General features: G+C 37.6%; 1 protein-coding gene across 1 annotated transcript; it reads right to left on the reverse strand.

Moving 5' to 3' along the window:
* Nucleotides 1–261: 261 nt before the first annotated feature.
* On the reverse strand, nt 262–15,115 carry EXOC1L (exocyst complex component 1 like). The gene is made up of 3 exons (XM_059924090.1): nt 14,995–15,115; nt 6,199–6,329; nt 262–528 (listed from the first exon to the last, which is right to left on the reverse strand). Exons 1-3 carry the CDS (start codon nt 15,113–15,115, stop codon nt 262–264), a joined length of 519 nt encoding a protein of 172 aa, XP_059780073.1.
* Nucleotides 15,116–24,208: the final 9,093 nt, after the last annotated feature.

Raw genomic sequence — 24,208 nt, forward strand, 5'->3', positions numbered from 1 at the left:
AATTTTTGATACCCCTTAGTAGAATACTAGTTTAGGCAAAACCATCCAACTCCTTCCAAAGTTACCAAAGAACACATAGGCAAAAGTCCAGAATGTTGAATGAATGCATCGAAACACATTTCACTGCAATTCACAAAGCATCAGTTTATTTTCATATAAATAGTAGTCACTGATAAAGGGAAAAAACAAAATCATGAGTATCAATATTTACTTAGGGAACCATTTTCATAGAACACTGATGAAGGAACATGGTATACATATTCAGAGTGGCAAGGGACACAGGGACAAGCACACTAGATTGAAAGCATAAAAGCATATTCTCATAAGGACCAAGCAATCCTTGTTGTTGGAGGACCAAATGGAATCATCATTAAGGTAAGTAGAATCAAAGTTCACGATCCGTAAGTCCTTCTTAAGGTATGCATGATTCAGCTTGTTTACAGTTCGAACAAAGGCATATTTGGAAGCACAACTATATGCTTCCAAACTGTACACTTTCTTGAAGTGCAGATCAAAAAATGGATTGTCCTAGAAGAAAAAGAGAGACATGATTTTGTTTATAGCCAGGAAAGTAGCTAGACTTCCTGGATTCTCTCATATTGATTGTTGTATTGATTGTAAAGTATCAGTATCAAACGTTTTCCCAAAATCTACAAATGAGCTTTCCAAAACTACTTGTTTCAAACATGTTGCTTCTAAAAAGAACAACAATAAGAAAGATTATTTTTGAAGCATCTGTGATTTTTCAATTATGCAAATAAATGTGTCAAAATGTGCAGTTACCAAGTCTTCCCAGGGTAGTGAATTTGAGAGGATGGATGGGGATGGAAGAAAAGAATAAACCCAATTATAGATTTCCACAGGAGAGAAAAGGTTTCTCCTTTTCTCTACTAGGAGGTCGTCCGTTGTGCTATTTCAATGGTAGAAGGGGGAAATACAGAATGGCTAATCAGCCTTTGGCATACAACAGATCACCAACTTGCTGGCTTTGGAGTTAATAGCAAGGAATTACTTTTAAAGTTAATAGCAAGGATCATTAAATCATTTGACTGAAACTGACAATTTACTAAAGACTGACTCACTGGATTGCTCTAGGCTGTATACTTCTAGTGGAGATGTTTCAGGGAAAAGTAGGCATCAAACCTGATCTGGGTCCTACATGTTAAAATAATAATCATTGCTACTGTTACTAATAGCAGTAACAACTATGCCTTGCATTTATAAAGTGCTTTTCAGTTTACAAAATGCTTTCGCATTCATTATCTGCCTAACTCCTAACTCTCTTTGAGGGCAGAGGTTTTCAGTCATTTATCTTTTGTGTATCCACAGCAACTACTAAGTTCTCAACAAATGTGTGTTGAACTGATCTGAAGTCATCCTATAAAAAGAGAAGTGGAGGTAAACATTGCCCTAAATGATAAAGAGGCAGAGAGAGACCAGACCAAACAAAAGTATTAATGACTTCTTACCATGCAGTGTGTAAAGTTTGTATAAAAGAACTTATGTATTTGCAATTTCTTTTTCAAATAGGAAAATTCTTAGAGGAAACAGGAAAAAGAACAAGGGTTTTGGAGTTCGCCAACTGTTTTGACTCTGATGTAACCATGGGCAGGGCACTTATTATATTTGGCCTTCACTTATTAGATAGGGTTGCTATGAAGTTTGCATGAGATTAATCATTTAAACTGTGATACTAGTATGGAGCTTAATGAATGATAGTTCCTTTTCCCAAATCTGTCCCCAAAGATTGTGATACTGGTGTTAATATCACCTTGCTTTACACTATTAAAATTTTTAAAAAACAAAACAATACTTTAAGAAAAAGAATGCACAAGAGTGATGTGATTTTAAGTACAATGTTCTCTAGTCACACCTTGCAAAATGTTTCCTAGCTGTCATGATTGCAGATTGAAGGACAGTTCTTTAGAGAATCTCAATGAAAGGAAATCACACCCATTCCATCACCAGATACTAATCATACTCCTTATGTAGTTTCCTCACAGAAACATTTACTCCTTATCATGTAGAAAATATCCTTTGTTCTTTTGAGATACTTGGAGAGGATTAAGTTTTTCCATTAGCCTGATAATTGAAGCCTAAGCAGGCATGAACATAGAATACAAGTTCGTCCATCTGTCCCTTCCTTCCTTCCTCCCTCCTGCCCTCCCTCCCTTCCTCTATCCCTCTGTCTCCCCCTTCCTTTCTCTTTCTTTCTTTTGATAGAGCTAAAAAGGAATCTCATAGTTCATTCAGTAATCCCTTGTTTATAGTAGATTAAATATAATGTAATATAATGTAATGTAATAGTGAATAATAGTTTCCAGAGGGGTGAAGCCCAGGCCACACATGTAGTTATTGGCAGAGCCAAGACAAGGACTAAGCTCTCACTCAGCCCAACCCCATTTCCTGCTCCATCATTCTCTCTTCTGTTGCACCACGTCAGTCTCCAAATCCCCAGTCATTCTGATTTCTGCTTTATAAATTGACTTCAATTTCAATTCCATTCCATTTTAAAGTTGACAACTTTTGGCTTGAAATAGCTCTGTTTAAAACATTGCTATCGAGAAAAATATAATAAATGCTGACTCCTGAGGATTCAATTACAAGAGGGAGGGCAAGTGGTAATTCCCAGAACAACTGAGATATTTTTACTTCATCCACAGAAAAGAAATATTTAAAAGAACTACTCTTTGGATATTATAGGTTTTCTTCTGGCAATTTAATATTTTAGGCTCTAAAGTGATCAGAAAAATAGAAATACTCAATTTCCCTTTTGTATCTAGTTCACTATGAAAGATAACAATCTTCAAATGGGAAAGGGAATAATTAACAACATAGAGATGGAATTAAAGGCCAGAAAGGTGAGGAGAAAATAGAGCAGAGCTAGCTGCGTCCAGTGAATCTAAGCTGACAGGCTTGATTAATACATCCTGGGCACTGACCAAGCTTATAGAAAATAATTATGACATTAGTAATATTTGGGGTATTACTGTTGGGGTGGGTATAAAAGATGGGGTCTATAAAATCTTTCTTTCTTAGAAATTTATTTCCTAGTTCTGTAGAAATGGTTGTATTAGATGTTCTCTATCATTTAATAATATACTTGCAGACTAAAAGATATAAGTGCTGTATAATTGGCTGTATAAAATCAGCCAATTATGTTAGACTAGCATATCTACCTTTACTGTGTTTGTCATTAGCCTGATTAGAAAGCCCTTTAAAATTGATTTTTTTTAGAAAGCATTTGAATGCATTTTGTTTGGTATTATATTTATTCAATAAAGTATTTAATTAGTGCTAAGTTGGACCCTGTTGCTAAGCCCCAGCAAGCAATCATCCTAGATAAGGTTAAACCCCCAGTAAAATTGCCATATTGCACATATCTTAATGAAGTTTGAATGTTAAATAAATTGTACATTCACTTGAGCACTTGAGAAAAAAAATAAGAAAATGGTCAAAAAAAGAGGTGGGCATGATTAATTCTTGAAACTACAGATTAGTGAACTTGACACTGACTTGTGATAAAATTCAATGCAGTATAGAAATTTTGGCAAATACCTAAAAGCATATAGAAGAAAATACTTTAAAAATTTGTACTCCTATGATACAGAGATAATTATTGTTAAAGTACTGATTAGTTTCATATATACATTTACATACCCACATACATATTTTTTTGTATTAAAATTTAAGGTTCAGCTTTCAATTTTCAATACTATGATAAATTAAATATGTAAAATAAGATAATATTATAGAAAAGTTTTATATTCAGCTGACTTTTAAAAAACTTATTAAATGGTGAACAATTGTGTTCTGAGGTATTCTTTTGGAAACATGACTTTTAATGACCATGTAATGTTCCGGCATATTGACATGAAAAAATATATTTAACTATTTCCTAAGTGTTGAACATTTAGGTAGAATATATTGTCAGAAAAATGCTATGTGATTACTTAGGAAAGAAAGCAATGAAATCCAGCATGCTTTCACCAAGAAGTCATGCCAAACACACCAAATTTTAAAAATAGGATTCCTAGGTGATAAGATAATAGCAGGTAACATATTGATTTCAGTAAAGATCTTAAGGGAAAAATTTAGATATTCAGACTAGATAATTAATAAGGCAGAATTAAGTGGCAGAATTAAGAGCTTGTGTCCATCTAACTTACCACTGTATCCTCAGAGCCTAGCAGAGCCTGGTATACCATAAATTCTCAGTGAATGACTGAATACACAAATTTGTAGAGATGATAAACAACCAGTCCAATGAAGACAAATTGATAGATTTGGAGGTAAAGTCTAGTTCCATCTCTAGAGTAGTTTTTTGACCTTAGGCAAGTCAGTTAATCTCTTTATGTCTCATTTTCCTCATCTGTAAATCAGGAGTAATGATAGAATCTAATTCATGGGATTTTTGTGACACTTATGTGAAGTTATATATGGAAAGAGCTTTTCGTGGTTCCTGTCATCTGGTAAGAGTTTACTGAGTGTGAGATGGTAGCAGGTAGCAGTACTACTAGTAGTGGTAATAATAGTAGTAGTAATGATAACCTATCGATTACCTAGAGGTATGCACTTAGCCCTGCCTGCTTCATCATTTTTACTATTGACTTGAATGGAGTCCTAAATGCTGTGCACATTAAATCTGTATCATACTATAGTGAATATTTAAAAATCAAAATATTAGAAGATTTGATAGGTAGGAACAATAGGCCAACCTAAGAATATGGCATTTAATCAGATTAAGAATAAATGAGCTTAAATTCTAATTCATCCAACAATAACAGAAATATTTATTGAGTCCCTGATAACTGCCAGGCAGAAGGCTACAATAAAAGATGAAAAGGAATGGTTACAGTTTTTTATCCAGAGGGGAGACAGAGTAAGCCAACAGTTGCAGATTGTTGGATTATTTACATCCACTGTGCAATGGGGTTATAGGGCAGGGGGACATGAGTACGACTTTACTCCATGGGGAATCTGAGAATGGGGTGAGGGATGGAGCTGACTGGGCTTTCTAAGCCCCGAGGGTATTAAAGCACTTTTGCTGTATAAAGTTTTAGGGGAAATGACCAGATATAAAGAAGCCAGATCATCAAGGGCTTTTATCTGGATTTTATTCCATGTACGTAGAAGGTATGGCAGATCAGGTTAAATGGCAATTCATGCCCAAAAGACCTGAGGTCTCAGTTGAGTGCTTACTAGAAATAAGAATCCAGATCAAAGGAAATACAAACTGGTCATGCTAATTCTAAAGTATTGTATTTAATTCTGGAAAAACTGAAACATTCCAGAGGAGAAGAAATTGCATAGTGAAGGGTGTTGCAGCAACGTCATGGGAGAAAATAACAACAGCTCTATGACCTCTTAGTGTTTGTATAATCCTGTCATATTATCTTATTTGATCTTCATATGAACATTATTTAAAGAATGAAATGGTTACATTTAACCCAGAAAAGAGAAAACTTGAGGGAACCTTATTAGTGTCTTCAAACATTGGAAAGGCTGCTATGTGAAAGGAGGGTTGGGTTTGTTCTGGTTGCTTCAAATGATGAAGCTAGGACTGATGGGTGGATGTTATAGTGAAGGAGATTTTAGTTAAACATAAGTGGGACATGTAAAAATAAAAGATGTTAATTTGGAAATAGAATGGATTTACTCATGTGGTAATGAGTTCTCCATCAGTAGAAGAGTTCAAGGAGAGACTGGGAAAACCACTTTCAAGTGGTCATACAAGAGATTAAAGTACACGCCCTTTCCCCACTTTCAACACGGAGGTTGTAGGATTTCCAAGGGTTATTGATCCTTCCAGAGGATCAAGCAGCTAACCGACAGTAAAATCTGAAGAAGATGAGGAAAGGAATCCCCACAACTTATAGAGGAAACTGGGCTGGGGAGAGAGTGGTGGTGGAAGCATCAGATATTTAAAGTTTCAGAACTGACTGGAAGATTGTGTTTAACCTGTTAAGAAGACCTTGGGAAAGATGCTTTAAATCTAATAGACAAAATTCAAATTTAAACTCATAAAAACAGAACAAACAAACCAGTAGGTCATCCCAGTAGATTAAACTGTACCACTTAAGAATAATATGTCATTTTAACACTCAGTACGTGCCAAAAATATATGAAGTAAGATATTAACCATAAAGGTCTCCAGCATATTGATCCCACATCTCCCTTACAAAACATAACACTTACTGTATCTGCTTCTTTTCCATCGATCATCCGCAGATCGTTCAAAGACCACTTTTTGGTTACTTCATATTTTTCATCTAAACCTATTCTGTAGTGTTTCACCATAACTATTTTTACTTCTTCATTTTTGGTCACTGTAGGACAGAAAAACACTTCGTTTACATAGACTCTTAGAAGATAATAAATTATTCATCATCATACTTTTCAGTATTTATGAATCTCCTTTTCCTATAATAAGCTTGAACGTACATTGTATCTGCACCCCAGTTATGAACCCTGAGGTATCTGAAGCTTCATGAGTATGCCCTCAAATTTCCTCAGTGTGTTAACTTTATTTTTGCTGCAATTGTGGTCACATACAGCCACGGTAATGTCTGTCAGATAGAACACCGAGCTCTGTGCTTTCAGCTCTGAGCTTTGTGGTGGAGGATAGAGTTCAACTCAGGGCAGGAAATAGGAGGCTTAGTGTGAGCATACAGTCAGTGCCAAAGTATTTACCAGAACAAGTTGGAATTTTAATTTATGACAATATAAGAAAATGAGGTCAGGAAAGTAAACAGTTCTGCTCACACAGCAACCCACTGTTGAAGACTGACCATGCAAATACTTGTGCACACTTTTTTTTTTTAAAGTTGCTGTGAGATTTTTGATGTAAGAGTGCTTGCAAAACAGCAACTACTGACCTATTTGGTATTGTTTGAAATTTTTAATCCTCTGTAGTATGTATCCAAAATCCTAGTATTCAAAATGGGCCATCGAGACAAAAAACTTTAGTACTGTACTTTGAAAGATATGGGAAAATCATTGCTTATTTTATGTGAACAACATGAGGGAAATAATTTCCTGGTCTTAAAATCATTGTGTTTGGTCTCATATGAACACATTAGAAGAATCAACATTTGATGTTAGAGTTCCTGGACTGAAAGTTATCAATGAGTTCCCAAGGGAGTATTTATGGGGTATCCACTATTTGCCTGACAGAACTATTACAAATGCCACAGGGGGTACAAGTATGAGACATGGTCCCTGCCCTCTGGAAACTTATGGTTTTGTTGAAGAGACAAGGCTAACACACATGTGTCACATAAAATATATAATATGAAGGTATACATGTATATTATAAAGAGGTGGCAGTGGGAATTGAATATCTTAAACTTTCAAGATGGATGATGTCACTTGGAGAGTTACAAGCTGGTTCTGTCTTCTAAGAATGAGACTGGAATTTGTCTTTGGGGAAGACTCTCTTTTGGTTCTGGAAAGCATCACTTTGGCATGACCTCCTAGTTAAGAAGATTAAAACAATATATTACAATATAATCATAGTGATAGATAAGCAATATGGAACAGACTATATGTTCAACAGAAGTTCTAAGAAGGGAGAGGATTCGAATAGTTAAGGAAAGAATTATGGAAGAAACAGAATTGGAGATAGAGCTTTAAAATTAGTAAAGGCAAGGATGATACTGATGGCATTTCTAGGTGAAGGACAGTATGACAAAATGAGTAGACAATAGACCCTGAACTTCACCAGGTAGGATTAGAGACAGTGGATTGTATAGATTGATTGGTGTTAGGATATGGTGGACAACAAAGTTAACCAGGTTGTGAAAATGTTTTGAAAAGTGACAGAAACCACTGTGGTCTCATGGTGTCTCAACCCCCCTCTGATGGGAGGGATTGGAATCTGGCCTGGACATTGAGGGCTCCAGAGTTGGAACTGGTGGAGGGAGTATCCTCTGTAAGTACAGGTGATACTGAAATTAAGGCAACCAGTTGAGCTTAGACTTCATGATGGAGCTGAGCTCAGTCTCCCAGAGAAGGGAGTCTGAGCAGGTTGACAAATCTAAGAAGAGGGCACTATGTCAGGAGTTCAGTGAAAGCTCATACTGTAACACATATTCAGTAAGTCTCTTTCCTCCTTGAGCAGGAGACTAATACAGCTGTGTCCTGTTGAAGGAGTATTTTTCTGGAGTCAGTGATGCCCAGGATACATTGAAGAAGAAAAGAAAGAAGAACTGGAGGTCCCTAGAAGAGGCAGTGTGTCTTAGTGGGCTCTGGCATTAAACATTCCGGATTCAAATCATGACACCACTTCTTTCAGTGTGGTCTGTAATCTCATTATTTAATCTCTAGAGAGATTAAACCTCAGTTTTCTCATGTTGTAAAGTGGACATCAGAGTGATACAAACCCATAGGGTATAAAGATTAAAGTATATAAATGACTTAGGATAGTGCCTGGTTTATAGTAATTGTTTCCATTTTTGTTTTGTTTTGTTTTTGAGGCTGTTGTTGGAATCTAGGCATAGGATGTAGGCAATGGAAATAGAAGTGGTAAATCTAAGTTAGATTTTAAATGAGGCATTCACAACACTGGATGGAAACCAAATACATAAGCATGGTTGGGCGGAATAGTGAATTTAGTCTTTGATATACAGATGAGCTCCATAAACTATCTCAGAAGAGAAGGAGATGATGGAAGTTTATAGTTTAGGAATGAAGATACAGACTTGGGATTTTTCTGTGTGAACAGGTTTCCAAAACTAGGTTTATAGGGAAAAGAGCAGAGGAAAGAGGTGAAACAGAGTAGAGAAAAAAAAAGGTGCCAGCAGAGAGGTCTAAGAAGGGCCCATCAGAAAAGAGACAAGCCCAACAGTGCAATGCTACGGAAATCAAGAGGACAGAGAATTTCAAGAGTTGGAGACAATCCCATGAAGTTACTTTGTTGGGTAACTTTGTTCAGTCCTGGCACTGAATCTGACTTGGGGAAGATCATTGATTTCTTCCTTGAGGGCAGTTTCTCTAGAATGGGGAGGGCAGAAAACAGCTTGTAGAGGGCTCCTTCATGGACTAACCATACTGAGTGTGTACTATGCGCCAGTTCTTATGTTACGTAGGGTTTAAAAAGAGAGATAAGAGAATAAAGGCTATGATTTAGATCACATATTCCAAGAGTTTGGAAGAGGAGTGATTGCATATTTTGAGGACAAAAGGAGTGACTGAGGGGCATGTCCTGGAGGGGACCCAGTGTGGAAGATCTTAACCCTGGGTAAGGAAACTGGCTCAGAGACTGTGAGTCTCCTGAAACTGTGCAAAATTTGGTGGGTTTCTGCCCGTGTACACTTCCCCAACCCTAAAAAAGGTCCACTTCCACTGGTCTAGATGTTAGCTTTGGGAAGAGGAAAGGAAAAGAGAAAAGAAGCCATTAGGCTGGTGTGTTGAAGTGGAAGCATGGTTGATTCTGTGATACTTACTAAGGACAAGATTTTGGAGGCAGTTCCTTCCACTAGGAGGTAATTGTCTGTCCAGACAAAGGCTCTACCTCAGAACCAAATAATAATGTTCTTGTTCTGGCTAGCTGTCTCACTGGCGACTTAGGAAGTGGGAGAGGATGGGGATGGGGAGAAATAACTGGATACTGTATAAAAATATCATTTGAAGCAAATTCCACTGCCTCATCTACATGTTATGATAACCAGCTAATTGGCTGTAGACCCACTGATTTGTTTCATTAATTTGATAAGTATTTGAGTGCCCCTTTTGTACAAAGCCCTGGGCTAGGCATTGAAAAAATGCATTCCCCTATGGCACCATTCCTGCTCTTGCTGAGATTACAGAGAGTGGGGCTTCAGAGAGAAAATACACGATCAAGTGCTGTGAATGAGGCATGGACAGGGTCTTATAGGAACGTGGAGAAGGGACATCTTCATCCTACTAGGGGTCAGAGAGAGCTTCTTGAAGGAGGTTATCTGAGTTGTAAAGGACCATGGGAGTTAGCAGAATGAAGAAAGGGGTAAAGGGAGTTCTGGAACAGCATGTGGATAAAAGCGTAAAATACTGGAATCTTTTGAGTCCTTACAGGCATTTAGTATTGCTGGCATGAAGGGTAGGGGTGAATAGGTGGTAGGAATCAGGGTAGGCAGGAGCTGGTTCCTGAATGGTCTAGAATGCTACGCTAAGGAATTCAAATATTATCCTGAAAGCTCTGTTTGTGGGGACATTGACGAGGGCAAAGAGTGTTGTCGCTGAAGGACGTTAAGTGAATGGTCAGGCTGAGCTTTACATTTTAGAAAGTTTTCTTGGGCAGTTCTGTAAAGGATGGGTGGGAGGGAGGGAATGAAGAAAGAGATGTTAAGAAGGTAGGATCTACCAGTCATCAAGTTTTCTTACATTAATGGTCACTGTCCCACTAATAACAAACTAAGAAAATAAAATGCATGCTTTAAAAGTTAACCTTTTGATACAGTGATGCAGCACAGAGACGGTACAACCTCCTTAATTTGGCAAAATAGTCTCCTCTGTAGCCAAGAGCTTCCAAGAACTGTCTTTAGCCAAGAGTCAAAGTCTGCTCAGGCTGGAGTGGACCCAATCCCTAAGTTCCATACTTGAGTTCTGCTGCCAGCTAAAATTAAATGGCCGTATTCACATTAATGCAGCGGCAAAGTGGAAACATCACGTTGTCTTAAAACAGAAATGTGTTTATATAGTCAAAATGTTACAGAGTTGGTTTCCGTAACATCAGATGGGCCGCTATCTAATTATGATTTAGTGATATCTATAGACCCAGGGACTTTCAGAATGAACCTGCTCCAGTTTCACTATTTTAGTTAACATTTTCAGAACAACCATCTTAACTTCACGCTAACAACTTATCTTCACTTTTAATTTCAAAGTAAACATTGTTGTTAATAACTGCCTCTATTATCACGGTGAAATAGTCACTATTATTCATGAGGCTAAGTGGAAAGAAGATTGGCCAAGTGAACCAATATAATTTGGCAGAACAGGAAAAATAGTAGCTCATGAGTAAACTGCACAGAAAAACTTTAAATACATAAACCACTGTCATTTTACAATCCCAGTGTTACATAATTGTTTTCATCATTGAAATTAAGTAATAGGGAAAAACTACCATGAGATATCAAAGACAAGAAGCCTCAGTGAAAATGTTTCAATGTGTTGGTGATGTCTTGGGGTTGTTGAGAATGCTATTACTGATTTCATCAAAAAAGTAACTTTCAAATAATTTTTCTAGAAATATTTAATCACATCGATTTTGGAGCAATACTGGGTACTCTAGATTTAATGTTTGTCCCTCCTTCCCCTCAATTCCTATGTTGAAATCATAACCCCCAAGATTATGGTAGTTGGAGGTGGGGTCTTTCAGAGGTGATTAGGTCATGAGGGCAGAGCCCTCATGAATGGGATTAGTGTCCCTATAAAAAGACCCCAGAGAGCTCCCTTGCCCTTTCCACCCTGCATAGTTAGAGGGAGAAAAAGTGGTCTATGAGGACGCAGATCCCCACCAGACACCGAATCTGCAGGCACCATGTTCTTGGACTTCCCAGCCTCCAGAGCTGTGAGAAATAAATGTTTGTTGTTTATAAGCCACCCAGTCTCTAGTATTTTGTTTCCTCTTCTTGTAACTTATTCTTATTTAACACTCTTATTGTGAACAGTATAAATGATTTCACAAAATTATTCATTTCTCCGGTTCACAGAGAAGAAGTTGTTTTTTGGCATCAAAATGTAATAGGTATGGAGAATTTATGCATACTATCTTCACAATTCTAGCAAATGCCATTTATTTTCAAATTAATTACCTGTGAATGGAGAATATTTTCTAAATATATGTGAATACTTCAATCTGTATCAGAATATGTATACAATTTTTATTTATAAAATAGAAATATACATACTTCCATATGTTTACTGTATATTTTATTTTTATTATAAATATTTATTTACAGCATATACTATGTATAAATAAATACTTCAGCATATGTTTTCACAATAGATACATTCTTTTCTGTAATTTTAACAATATAACCCCACCTTCCAATTTGGAATAAAATTCTAGCCCTATTTGGAATAGAATTTATTATTTTTTTCCCTCTAGTTAGGATTTAAGAGGAGAGCACTATGTGTAGATGTAAATGTTATTATTTCTGGTTGAGAGGTCAACACCGAGGCCAGAGCATTGCCTCATATATCACAGCTGGCAGGTGGGCAAAGCAGAGTCATGTTTCACATCAGCTGTGTCAGACTTCTAGCCTTCCAAGGTCCATTCCACCATGCCCTGCTACTTCCCATCCAATCAGCCATAATCACTTTACATGCGATTTCAAGTCCTTCAGAATTTCTTTTAACTCATTTGCATTCTCATCACTGCACAACTGACTTGTCCCTTTCTTGTTCCAGTACTTTATAGAGCTCCTCCCTCCTTCCTAAGAAGTTGCTGCTTTTAACAGCCAGGGATAATGATGTTCTAGGCTAGGGGAAGCTAATTTCAAGGGGAAATGACCATGTAAACCCTGACGTGGGAGGAGACCGAGGTGCCAGGAAATCCCCAATGTAAATCCTAGCAAACTTCAGAGAGGGAGACAGAATTTAAGACATCTGCTTTTTGACATTGACCAAGTAAGTTATCAAGGCAACAGTAAATCACAATCATCTGGTTGTGAGACCCCTGCAAAAGACAGACTCTGATTGGATAAATAGAAAGTTTAACTTATTTAAACATATCTTCTTTAATTTGAGAAATGCATGATGGGATTTAACTACTCTAGACTTGTTTCTCACAAATTTAGAACTGCTGGATTGTAGGATATAAAGAGGAAATCATAACTATACGTCTCCCTACTCCCAGAAGGTGGCCAACATTCAAAACCTGGAGTTACCTGCCTCAACAGTTGAGATATGGCCTGCTTGATTCCTATCAATGGAGATTTTCTGAGTAAAGCATAGTCAAAGATTTAGGACTAGCAAGCATCACACTGACTTTATTTTAAATTACTGTTCCGTCTAATTGCATTTGAAATGGTCATAAAGAGAGGCCACATTTGGGGAAAGTGCTCTCAAGTTGATGGATGTCATATGTAGAAGAGTCATAAAGTTGGTGAGTGAACATGACTTATAATGTTAACTTTTACCTGGAATATCACAATATTGTCTTCTCTTTCTCAAATCTAAGAGAACCTTGTTTTTCCTTTGCTTCTAACATGACAGAATCATTGAATTTTACTAATGAAAGTGATCACCTACTTTCTGTGGTCATTGTCCAGGTGAAAACATTGAACCCTAAAGAGGTTGCCTTCACACGTGTTAACAATGCCAACCCCTTGTTGTTCCAATCCTGGTTAAAAGGATTCATGTCATTTATGAAAACAGACAGCAGGTGACCCCAGCCCACAGTGTCTTTCTCAGAACTTGAGGATATTGGGAAAAAAATTACATCCCTTTCCAAAAATTTAATTGTAGGAGTGTTTTGGGTTTTTTTTCATGCCAGATAGAACAAGTTAATTATATAGTTGGAGGCGGGCGTTAAGATACATGTGGTAAATTAGATGTAAATAATGCCTGGTAAATAAATATGCATTATTGATTGTTCTATTTTTTATAAGTTTCTTAAAAAACATGTATACACTAATGCTATGTGATGAGTAATTAGCTTTATAAAGTAGGATTATAATAGGTATAAAATTATTAAATTTTAATGTTGGAATAAGCATATTCTCTAATATATTAAGTCAAGATACTTTGAGATATAGTGATCTGATCATTTGAATATAATACAGTTTCTAAAATTGTTTCATTTGACCTTTTTCCATTTGATTTCTTTCTTTTTCCCGGACTGATTAAGTTTTGTACCTTGCTGATATGCTAAGCCTTACACTTTTTATTTATTTGGCAAAATATGCTAGGTAACGTATTACATAAATGTTAGTATTCTTATTATTAAGTAAATATTGGTATACTTATTAGGAATTACAGAATTTTAAAGAGTTCTTAGCACTTTCTTTAAAGATGTTCTACTTCCCTTATAGTACCCCCTCTTGACAACTTTTGAAAGTTCTTCTAAGCAAATTATCAGGAAAGGAATTATAACAAATTTTCTGAAAATGCTGAACTGTGTGCCTTAAAAAGCAAAGTCTACAATGAAAACTTAGAGTTTCTAAGCTCTTTCCTCCGAAGCCCCTGAAAACTATTAAAAAGCATGGATTGGGAAAAGGAAATGCTGTATATTAAATTCAATAATGGCACAAGAATTTCTGTCTAAATTCAGCACAAAAATTACAGGATAGGTAAATCATAATTAAGTGCAAAAGCGTATTCCTACATTTGGACAATTTTCATGAATTTTTAAAATATGAGGGAAAATATTTTAATTAGTTTAGAGAACATTTCCTTAAAGTTCCATCTTCATGAACTAATTTCTACCATTAAAATATTGTTTCTGTGAGCATACTGTGAGAAAGAATTTTTAAAAGATCATTTCTCTTTTCAAAATAAGCCACCAGGAAGTCTAAATAAGCCTCAGAAGAAAATCTAAGGTCTTTTTTTTTTTTCTTTCCTAGCATGAAAAGAGAGAACCCTAGTTGTCCAGATTTGTTGGAAATAGAGCTGTATAACTCAGTTCTCCAATATGTTTTAAAATATATAGAGAGCTCTCCGTTGAATTTTTTAAAACAAGCTCTTACACAAGAAAATCGCATGCCATGCAAGTGAATTAAATAAAAGACTGGAGACTAAATAATCAAATCAGCAAAAGCACATACCCAGTTTCATTTCTGAACAATTAACCAAAATATTCTTAATACAATATTTTTTTGTCTTCCATTTTAGCACTTAAAAAAATTCTGTAGAATCCAAATTCTTAATCTTCGCATAGTTAAGTTCTATCACAAGAAGATACATCTGCTGTTATTGCATAGGAAAATAAACACCCAAAAATGTCCTTCTATCACCCAAGCATCTTGGGGTTATTTACATTTTGAAATGATAACAGAAAGAACAGATTACCTGACACACAGAGGTAATACCTGTCCTGGACCGAGAACTCTATTTCAATAAACTCGTACAGATTCTGTGAGAGTGGCTTAAACAGTTTCTTCTCCAAGTCCTCCTTTACCAATGATGACATTTCCTCCAGTTCCACTTGGCCTGAGGTCTTGGCTCCAGCTCACTCTTTCTCTCCTTCTGCTCCCTAGATTTCTTGTTTTGGTTTGCAGCTCCTCGGTGAGTCCTGCCCACCTCCCAACCCTTACTTTCAACTTCTCATTCCTAGCCAGACCCAGGCTCCCGAGAGCACTCAGCGCGGTCAGACCCCTCACTGCGGTATCTGCCCAGTGGCAGCAGCGGCGGCAGCCAAAATACAGCAGCGGCATCAGCTCCGCTGTCACTCTCCAGCATCCAGGCTCAAGGAGGCTGCTCTCTGGAGCTCTCCTGTGGTTTGTGGATGAGGAACATATTTATGAACACCAGCAGATACACTTGTGGAGTCCGCTGGTCTCCCTAGTCTAGTAACCTTTTCCCCTGTCACATCACTCTGCAGAGGAAGACCACTATTTCAGCTTGATTCCGTTACATAAATCAGCTGTCTGGCTCTATTGATTGGGATCATCTTCCATTAAGAACTTTGCTGTCATCGGCAAGAGAAAAAGCACCCGTGCTTTCTCCTGACACTTCCAACAAGTCTCTTTCCCTCCTTTCTTTCCCCTCCTGCCATTCATTCAGACCTTTGTTTTCATGAGAGTCAGCATCCATTCCTGCCTCCAAATTATTTTTTAAATGGGCTTACTTTAATGTTATTCATTTCTTTACTCACAAAGAGAAATTTACTAGGTACCTACTGGAGCAAAGCATGGTATCTGTTTCTTGGGAGGGTGGATTTCCTATCCTCAAGAAGCTTATAATCTAATAGAGATGAGTACACCAAATAATTATCATAAATGTTTAAAAGTGATAAATGGCACAAGAGAAAGGAAATATAGAAAAGTTATTTGTTCCTGGAGAGTATCAGAGACAGTGCTATGGGGGAAGATCTGGAACTTGAAGGGTGAGAGGAAAGTATCCAAGTGGAGGAGGGGGAGATGCATATTCTGTGGAAGGAATGTTGGAACGAAAGCTCTGATCAGTAAGCCACAGGGGGTGTTTGGGAGGACAGGAAGCAGTCCCGTTTGCTTAAATTATATAATTTGTGGAAGTAAAAGATAAGGGTGGAAAGGTAAATTGAGTGGGACCAGCTCATGAAGGGCCTTGAATGCCAGGATAAACATTTGGATTTTATTCTATGGAAGTAGAGAACCAATGAAGATTTGGGGGCATTCATTCATTCGACAAATATTTTTCAAGGGCTGATTTTTGTGCCAGGCTCTGCTCTAGGACTGGGAATATGGCAATGAAGAAAATAGGTCCATTCCTTGCTCTTCTGGAGCTTAGGGGGGTAGATGGACAATAAATAAACAAAGCAGGAGTCCATCCAAGGTATGCTCAGCTGCAAGTAACAGAATACATGACATCAAGTTGTAAATAGGAAAGACTTTAAACGATCTCTCATACTAAGAGGTCTGCAAGTAGGCAGTCCCAAATTTAGCTCAGGACTCATAGGTGAGGGTCCCAAGTGCTGGCCATTTTCTGATCTTCTGTCCTCAGAGGTTGGCTTTTTATCCTCAGGCCACTGTTGTTCAGCTCCAAAGACAGGAAGAAAGAGGAGTGGTTGTTGCTGGCCTTGATTTCTCTTTTTGTCAGAAGCAAACTCTTTCTCAGACACCAGCCAACAGACTTTCTTTTACATCTTGGTGGCCATAACTGGGTCACATGGCCATCCATAGGAAAGCCAGAATTTGTCATTTTTGGTTCCTATCATGGGAAGACAGATTTTCTAACAAGGAAGAAGGGCTGGGAATGACTGCAAGCAGGCAGCCAAAAATGTCGTCCGTGGCTCCCCTAAGAAACGTTAATGGCATGTGTGACTAGGCTGAATCGTGGGGTCCTGGGTGAGACATTTGCCTTTCTGAGCCTGTTTCCTTATCTGAAGAATGATCTCTAGGCTCTTTTCCTACTTTAATATCTCCTATTCTGTTTGTGATTCTGGGAATCTATTAAAATAATTTGGGTAAGAGGACCAGAGAACTGGTACTCTGCTTTTGGGTATGGAAAATGGAGAAGAAGGAATGAATACAAGATATATTTGGATGATAAAATCAATAAGCTGTGCACCTAATTGGATGTGGAAGGAGGAAGGTGGAGTCAATATGACACAACGACTTTCCACTTTCACCCAGAGAATGAGTAAATGGGTTCACATCACGGGAGGTAGGTTTTCAGAGAATTATTTTCAGCTTTCACTTAAAAAATTATTTTCCTATGGAGGAAAAAAAGACTGGTATGACAAGCAGAACAACTCATCAGCAATACTGTCATAAATATTTGATTAGGTATTTATTTATGTGATTCTTTGTTTTATGTTTTTCTCCCCTCCTAGACTGTAAGTTTCATGAGGGCAGGAACCCATGTTTTTCCCACTTGCTATACATCCAGGGTATGTGATACACAGTATCTAGTACATCATAGGCATTCTTGCATTCATTTATTCACTCAATTTATTTGTAACAATTTACTAAAAGAACAAATAAGAATCAAATAGTCTTCTAATGACTTAAATTTTTTTTTTTTTTTTTTTGCATAGTTGATTTTGCAGTGAAATATCTTCACAGCTGGAGCAGACAGCTGTTAGTGCCGGAGAGGGGGAAAATTTCCCTTTACCCCTCTTGAATTCTTTTGGCTGGTCTAATAATTACATTGACGCAAGACAGATTAACAGGAGAAAATAAAACTATTTAATTCGTACACACAGAGGTCTCATAGAAATGGGACTTCTGAAGTGGCCAAAGCAGGCTGTATACATATCATTTTTAGATAAAGAAACAATTATTTGTGAAGATTTAACAAAACAAAGAGGATTGTGCTTGGGGTAGCAGACTAATGGAGAAGTAATAGGGTTTTTCTATACAGCTTTCATAACCTTGAATTCCCTAACAGTGATAAGGATGCTTTCTATCCTCCTGGTATAGGGAAAATAATAATCACATGGGAGATTTATTTCCTGCTTTCAGGGGGAAAGAAAGGGGTCAGAGTTGGCTTTTTAACTTCATTTTTTTCCACTGGCTGTTTCTCAAGTAACTTTAATTCAAAATAATCAATATGTCATTGAGGTACATTTTGGGGCAGCCTGTCTTGGGCTCCAACATTAGTCTTACCAATCACTTATCCTGTATCAGTATGCATTTGCTCTTGTTGCCGTGAACACATGAACTTTAGCTGTGAGACTCAAATACACTTCTGAAGGAAATAAATGCTAGAACTTTCTCTGGACATTCTTAAGAAAAGAGTGACTGTGCAGAGATAAACCCATGCACCTATGGTCAACTAATCTATGACAAAGGAGGCAAGGCTATACAATGGAGAAAAGACAGTCTCTTCAATAAGTGGTGTTGGGAAAACTGGACAGCTACATGTAAAAGAATGAAATTAGAACACTCCCTAACACCACACACAAAAATAAACTCAAAATGGATTAAAGACCTAAACGTAAGACCGGACACTACAAAACTCTTAGAGGAAACATAGGAAGAACACTCTGACATAAATCACAGCAAGATCTTTTTTGATCCACCTCCTAGAGTAATGGAAATAAAAACAAAAATAAACAAATGGGACCTAATGAAACTTCAAAGCTTTTGCACAGCAAAGGAAACTATAAACAAGACGAAAAGACAACCTTCAGAATGGGAGAAAATATTTGCAAACGAATCAACGGACAAAGGATTAATCTCCAAAATATATAAACAGCTCATGCAGCTCAGTATTAAAAAAACAAACAACCCAATCCAAAAATGGGCAGAAGACCTAAATAGACGTTTTTCCAAAGAAGACACACAAATGGCCAAGAAGCACATGAAAAGCTGCTCAACATCACTAATTATTAGAGAAATGCAAATCAAAACTACAATGAGGTATCACCTCACACCAGTTAGAATGGGAATCATCAGAAAATCTACAAACAACAAATGCTGGAGAGGGTGTGGAGAAAAGGGAACCCTCCTACACTGTTCGTGAGAATGTAAATTGATACAGTCACTATGGAGAACAGTATGGAGGTTCCTTAAAAAACTAAAAATAGAATTACCATATGATCCAGCAATCCCACTGCTGGGCATATACCCAGAGAAAACCATAATTGAAAAACACACGTGCACCCCAATGTTCATTGCAGCACTATTTACAATAGCCAGGTCATGGAAGCAACCTAAATGCCCATCGACAGACGAATGGATAAAGTAGTTGTGGTACATATATACAATGGGATATTACTCAGCCATAGAAAGGAACGAAAATGGGTCATTTATAGAGATGTGGATGGACCTAGAGACTGTCCTACAGAGTGAAGTAAGTCAGAAAGAGAAAAAAAAATATCGTATATTAACGCATATATGTGGAATCTAGAAAAATGGTACAGATGAACCGGTTTGCAGGGCAGAAATAGAGACACAGATGTAGAGAACAAACGTATGGACGCCAAGTGGGGGAAGTGGGGTGGGAGTAGGGGAGGAATGAAGTGGGAGATTGGGATTGACATGTATACACTAATATGTATAAAATAGATAACTAATAAAAAAGAAAAAGAAAAGAGTGGCTGTGTATTCCAATGTGGTCTCAAGTAACATTGAAATTAGAGGCTCAGGAACTGACATAGTGAGATTTTAGTTCCAAAATGAAATGTTTGGTATCAACTAAGTGTGTTTGGAAATGATTCGCCAGCTGGTTTGAATATTCTTAAGGTATCAATTTGGTTGACAGGGGAAAATCGTGTTAAAATGATTGTAAATGTCTTTTTTAAGGTTTTAAATAATTCTATAAGAACGATCTATCAAAGCATTATCTACATTATAAAGAATCAAAAGAGTCAACCTTAAAAGAAATGCAAATGACAATTCATTAAAAGTGGAAATAAGGAAGATCTTTAGAGACCCTAATTTCTTTGTCATTTAAGAGGAGTACAGTACTAACCCTTTGGAAACATCAACAGAAGAGGTAATAGCAAAAAAAAAATAGACCCTCCCGAAAGTGTTCATTAAGATACTTAATAGAGATATTAAAACATTCTTTTCTCATAGCCAAAGATCATTCTAGTCTCTTAATTTATTTTCTGAAATGCCATAGAATTGTCAATGAGATGAGGGGAAAACCATAACAAAATGGCGTATTTCTGGAAACACTTATTTTTAAAACTCCAACATTCCCTAAATATATTTCCAACCGGGAAATAATTTTTAAAAATCCATTGATTCACTAATGAGGCCCTGATAGTCCACAATCCTGGGTAAAGTAATGAAGCTCGTGTGTATGTAGATATAGCCCGGCTGGTGTACAAGGAGGCCAATTACTTAGAAGAAAAGATTTCCTTGCATATAAGGCTCATAGATTAATGAACTTTTGTGTTAACTGAGGAACTGAAGCCTGGATTCTAAAAGACCCACAACTACAAGAGTGGACTATAATTTCTAAGTCTATAAACAGTCCAGATCTATTTTACTCTTACTATTCTTTTTCAGAGACCAAGGAACTCTTTTTCTTTTAATTTTCAGTTTTGGAATCTTGCTTTAATCACTTTCCAACACAGTCTTTAAAAATTTTACATCCTCTTGCAACCACAGAATGATTTATTTGCTGAAGAAATCGGGGAGCAAGTGTCCTACCTGTCCATAAGTAACAGGATCACAGTGTTCAAATGGTAATATGATTCTCCGTTTTGCACGTTCACAAATTAAAGGAGGGTAGGTCTCCACAGAGCTCAGGGCTAAGGCAGCTCATTGGTCTTCAGGAATTACACATTTGGACTAGTTGGGAGTATGTTGAACAAAGTTCTGTTTTTCTCAGCGTGCCTGAGGAAGTAGTGGTAAACACTATAAATACAGGCTGGGCCCCAACTCTGTGTCTTCTTTCAGACTCACATCCCACATCCCTTTTGCTTCAGCAAAATGCTTTGGTTGTGTCCACCCTCATGTGAGTAAGTCCTGGAGTGGCCTCCAGGAGAGGAGGGAAAATACTATTTGTCAGCAGGAATCATTGCCAGACTCTGTGTGTTGGCCTTTGCAATACCTGTTGTTTAATCTTCCAACAAAGCTAAGAGATAGATATGATTGTCCCCATTTTTCCTCTTAGGAAACAGAGTATTCTGTGGAAGCATGGTAGCCCTCCTCAAAGCTTGACGAGGAAGATGATGCACCTCTGTCCCACATTTATAGCTTCTACCTTTGGTACGAATATCTTCAGTAGTAAAATGTTTTGTAAATCTTCATTCATAGATCGTGAACTTGATACCTTTTTATGTGTATTCTATACCATATTGAAATACGCCAGTTCTATGTTGTATTTGTTAAACTTTTATTGCAGGAATCAGGATCGTGTTGGTATCAAAACATTTAACCTTTTTTATGCACAAAAAATTCCATTACTGTACCATATCATATGTTACTTAATCCAGCAAATATTTGTTCTTTAATCAAGGTATTCCTTGGTAATTCTAGTTTACGGACATTGTGTGTGTGTGTGTGTGTGTGTGTATGTGAGTGTGTGCAATGGGCTGAATATTTATGCCCCCTCAAATTCATATGTTGAAATCCTAACCCCTAGTGTGATGGTATTAGGAGGTGAGGCCTTTGGGAAGTGATTAGGTCATGAGAGTGGAGCCCTCATGAATGGGATTAGTGTCCTTATAAAAGAGACCCCAGAGAGCTCCCTTGCCCCTTCCGTGAGGAGGACACAGGGAAAAGAACCAGGAAGCAGGTCCTCACCAGAAACTGAATCTGTTGGCACCTTGAACTTAAACTTCCCAGCCTCCAGAACAATGAGAAATAAATTCTGTTGTTTAAGCCACTCAGTCTGTAGTATTGTTACGGCCGCCTGAACAGACTAAGCATGAGTGTGTGTGTGTGTGTGTGTGTGTGTGTGTGTGTGTGTACACACTTTGATGATTCAGGATAGATTCCAAATGGATGTAGTTTGTAAGGTGTTTTCTCTTGTTTCTATTTGTTTTCCTCCAGGTATGGATACTCCATATAGTCCCATAACTCTGACTGTTGTAAGAGTTATTAGAGAGCACAGCCCTATCCCTGAGAGGAGAAGGAATGCAGTTCCTTCTTTTCATGCCCATTCTTCCCTGACATCTTAACATTCACCGACGAGGCCCTGCTGAGAGACTCAGTATCTGAGACTTCAGTTTATCACTAATGTTGCAGAATGTGTCACTGTTGGAAGGCTTCAGTGGTTCACAGTCAGTGCCAGAGTCCTCATTAGGAAAGGGTTTCTCTGACTCAGCCAGAGAAGGAGTACATTTCTCGCTCGGAATACTCAGAGGCAGTTTCCTTTTCAAAACAAAAAAGAAGTTCTAAAAGTACTCTGTGAAAAAATGTTCTTTTGATAAGATATATACACAAATCCATTTTCAGGGAAGAGTTTGTCTTTTCATACAATTTTATAAACATTTAAAGAGAGATGATAAAGGAAAGGTTTGTATTTTCTTCCATATGCTGTAGAATAACACGAAGAACCAGTTTTTGTTTGCTTTTACTTGGTTCCATGGGATACATGATTTATGTTCATAAAGAGACAGAAGGTAGTGAAAAGAATAAAATTATTTTTATAGAATGGCCTCTTTTGTGGGTGCTAAAATATACATAGCAGTTAGATACTTCTAAACAAAAAAAAAATTTTTTTTTCTTATTTTGAAGATAAAAGCATTTCAAATTAGTCAATGGAGAGAAAGCCGCATTACTTGATATCCAGCTAATAATGGCAAATTCATAATAAGTGCTAATGGTCATATAGTACTTACTTACTATGTGACAAGAGCTATTCTAAGAGCTTTACAGATGTTAGCTTGTTAATCTTCCCACCAATCCTAGGAGGTAGGTATTATTGTTATTCAAATTTTGTATGTGAGAAAACTTTCATACAAGTCACCACTTCCCTGCCCCTTGTCACATTGTAGTGAGACTGGATTTGAGCTCCTGCAGTCCTGCCCTACAATCTGTGCTCTCAACCATGGGGCCATACTGCCTTGTTCTCATTTGACCATGAGTAGTATTTTAAAACTTTGCTACAAAGGTGTAGATACATCTCTTAGGACATTTAATCTGTAAATAAAGGTACCATTTTCTTGTCTCAGCCTTTTTTCCAACGGCCTTTTCATTTTGAGACCTTTTAATTCAGCCTGTGTCCACAAAGATGTCAGCGGTCCAGGACTAGTGAGGATGAGCTCCTCTTATAGTAGGTGCTTAATAAATGTCTCTTGAATGAATTAAAACGCAGTTATCATTCTTAAAGAAAGGCTTTAATTTTTCCTTTCCTATATGAACAAATCCAAATAAAACCAGACGTCTTAAGGTCAATACACAACATACAAAGGAGAGCGATTGTTTTTATGTGCCTAGCACTCTCCTTTCTTCTGGCTGAAGAATCCGTCTGTTCTATGGAGAAGCCGCTCCATGCGGAGTGGTGGGGCTGCTCCTCCTACCACTTGGTCGGTCACAGCACAGGTATGAGCACATGACCCTGGCCTGCTGGTCACAGGGGAATCTATGACCTGAACCTGGTTGGTTCGGGGCTGTGTGGTGAACCAAGTAGGATGGTGCCTAACCTATTGTCTCTCCAAATCCACCCTTCTTTGCCTTGCTTTTTGATCTTAAAGCTGGGCCCTGTAAACATTTCTCCTTTACCTGCTAATGGAATACTAAACTTCATCAATAGAAGGCAATAGAATAACCCTGCACAGCAATAGCAGCAGGAAGATACTTCCCTTCCGGCTTCTGGTCCTCCATCGTTACTACTATTTAGGATGGGAGCCTAGCAAGTGCACAGGAGAATTCTAGCTGTGCCCTCAGGCCATGATCTCCTCAACAACAGCCACCTATCCCCTCTGGCAACAGCTGACTCTTGTACAGATCAGCTGCAGCCTGTCCACACCCTGTCTCAAGGGCAAGCTGCTTCTATAGCCTGGCCCTGGCTGGTGCCCTATGGCAAGTTTCTTGGCCAGCAGCAAGCTTCTGGCTCTTGTGTTAGTTCTGCCCTCTTCAAAGAGGCCTGAATCTCATCCTGGGTGGAGAGGGGGCTCCTTTGGTCCTTAGTCTTTTATTGTTCAGTCATCCTTAATCTAAAGTAAATAACTGCTGTT

This window comes from Balaenoptera ricei, chromosome 5, assembly GCF_028023285.1.
Source record: "Balaenoptera ricei isolate mBalRic1 chromosome 5, mBalRic1.hap2, whole genome shotgun sequence".
Taxonomy (NCBI): Eukaryota; Metazoa; Chordata; class Mammalia; order Artiodactyla; family Balaenopteridae; genus Balaenoptera; species Balaenoptera ricei.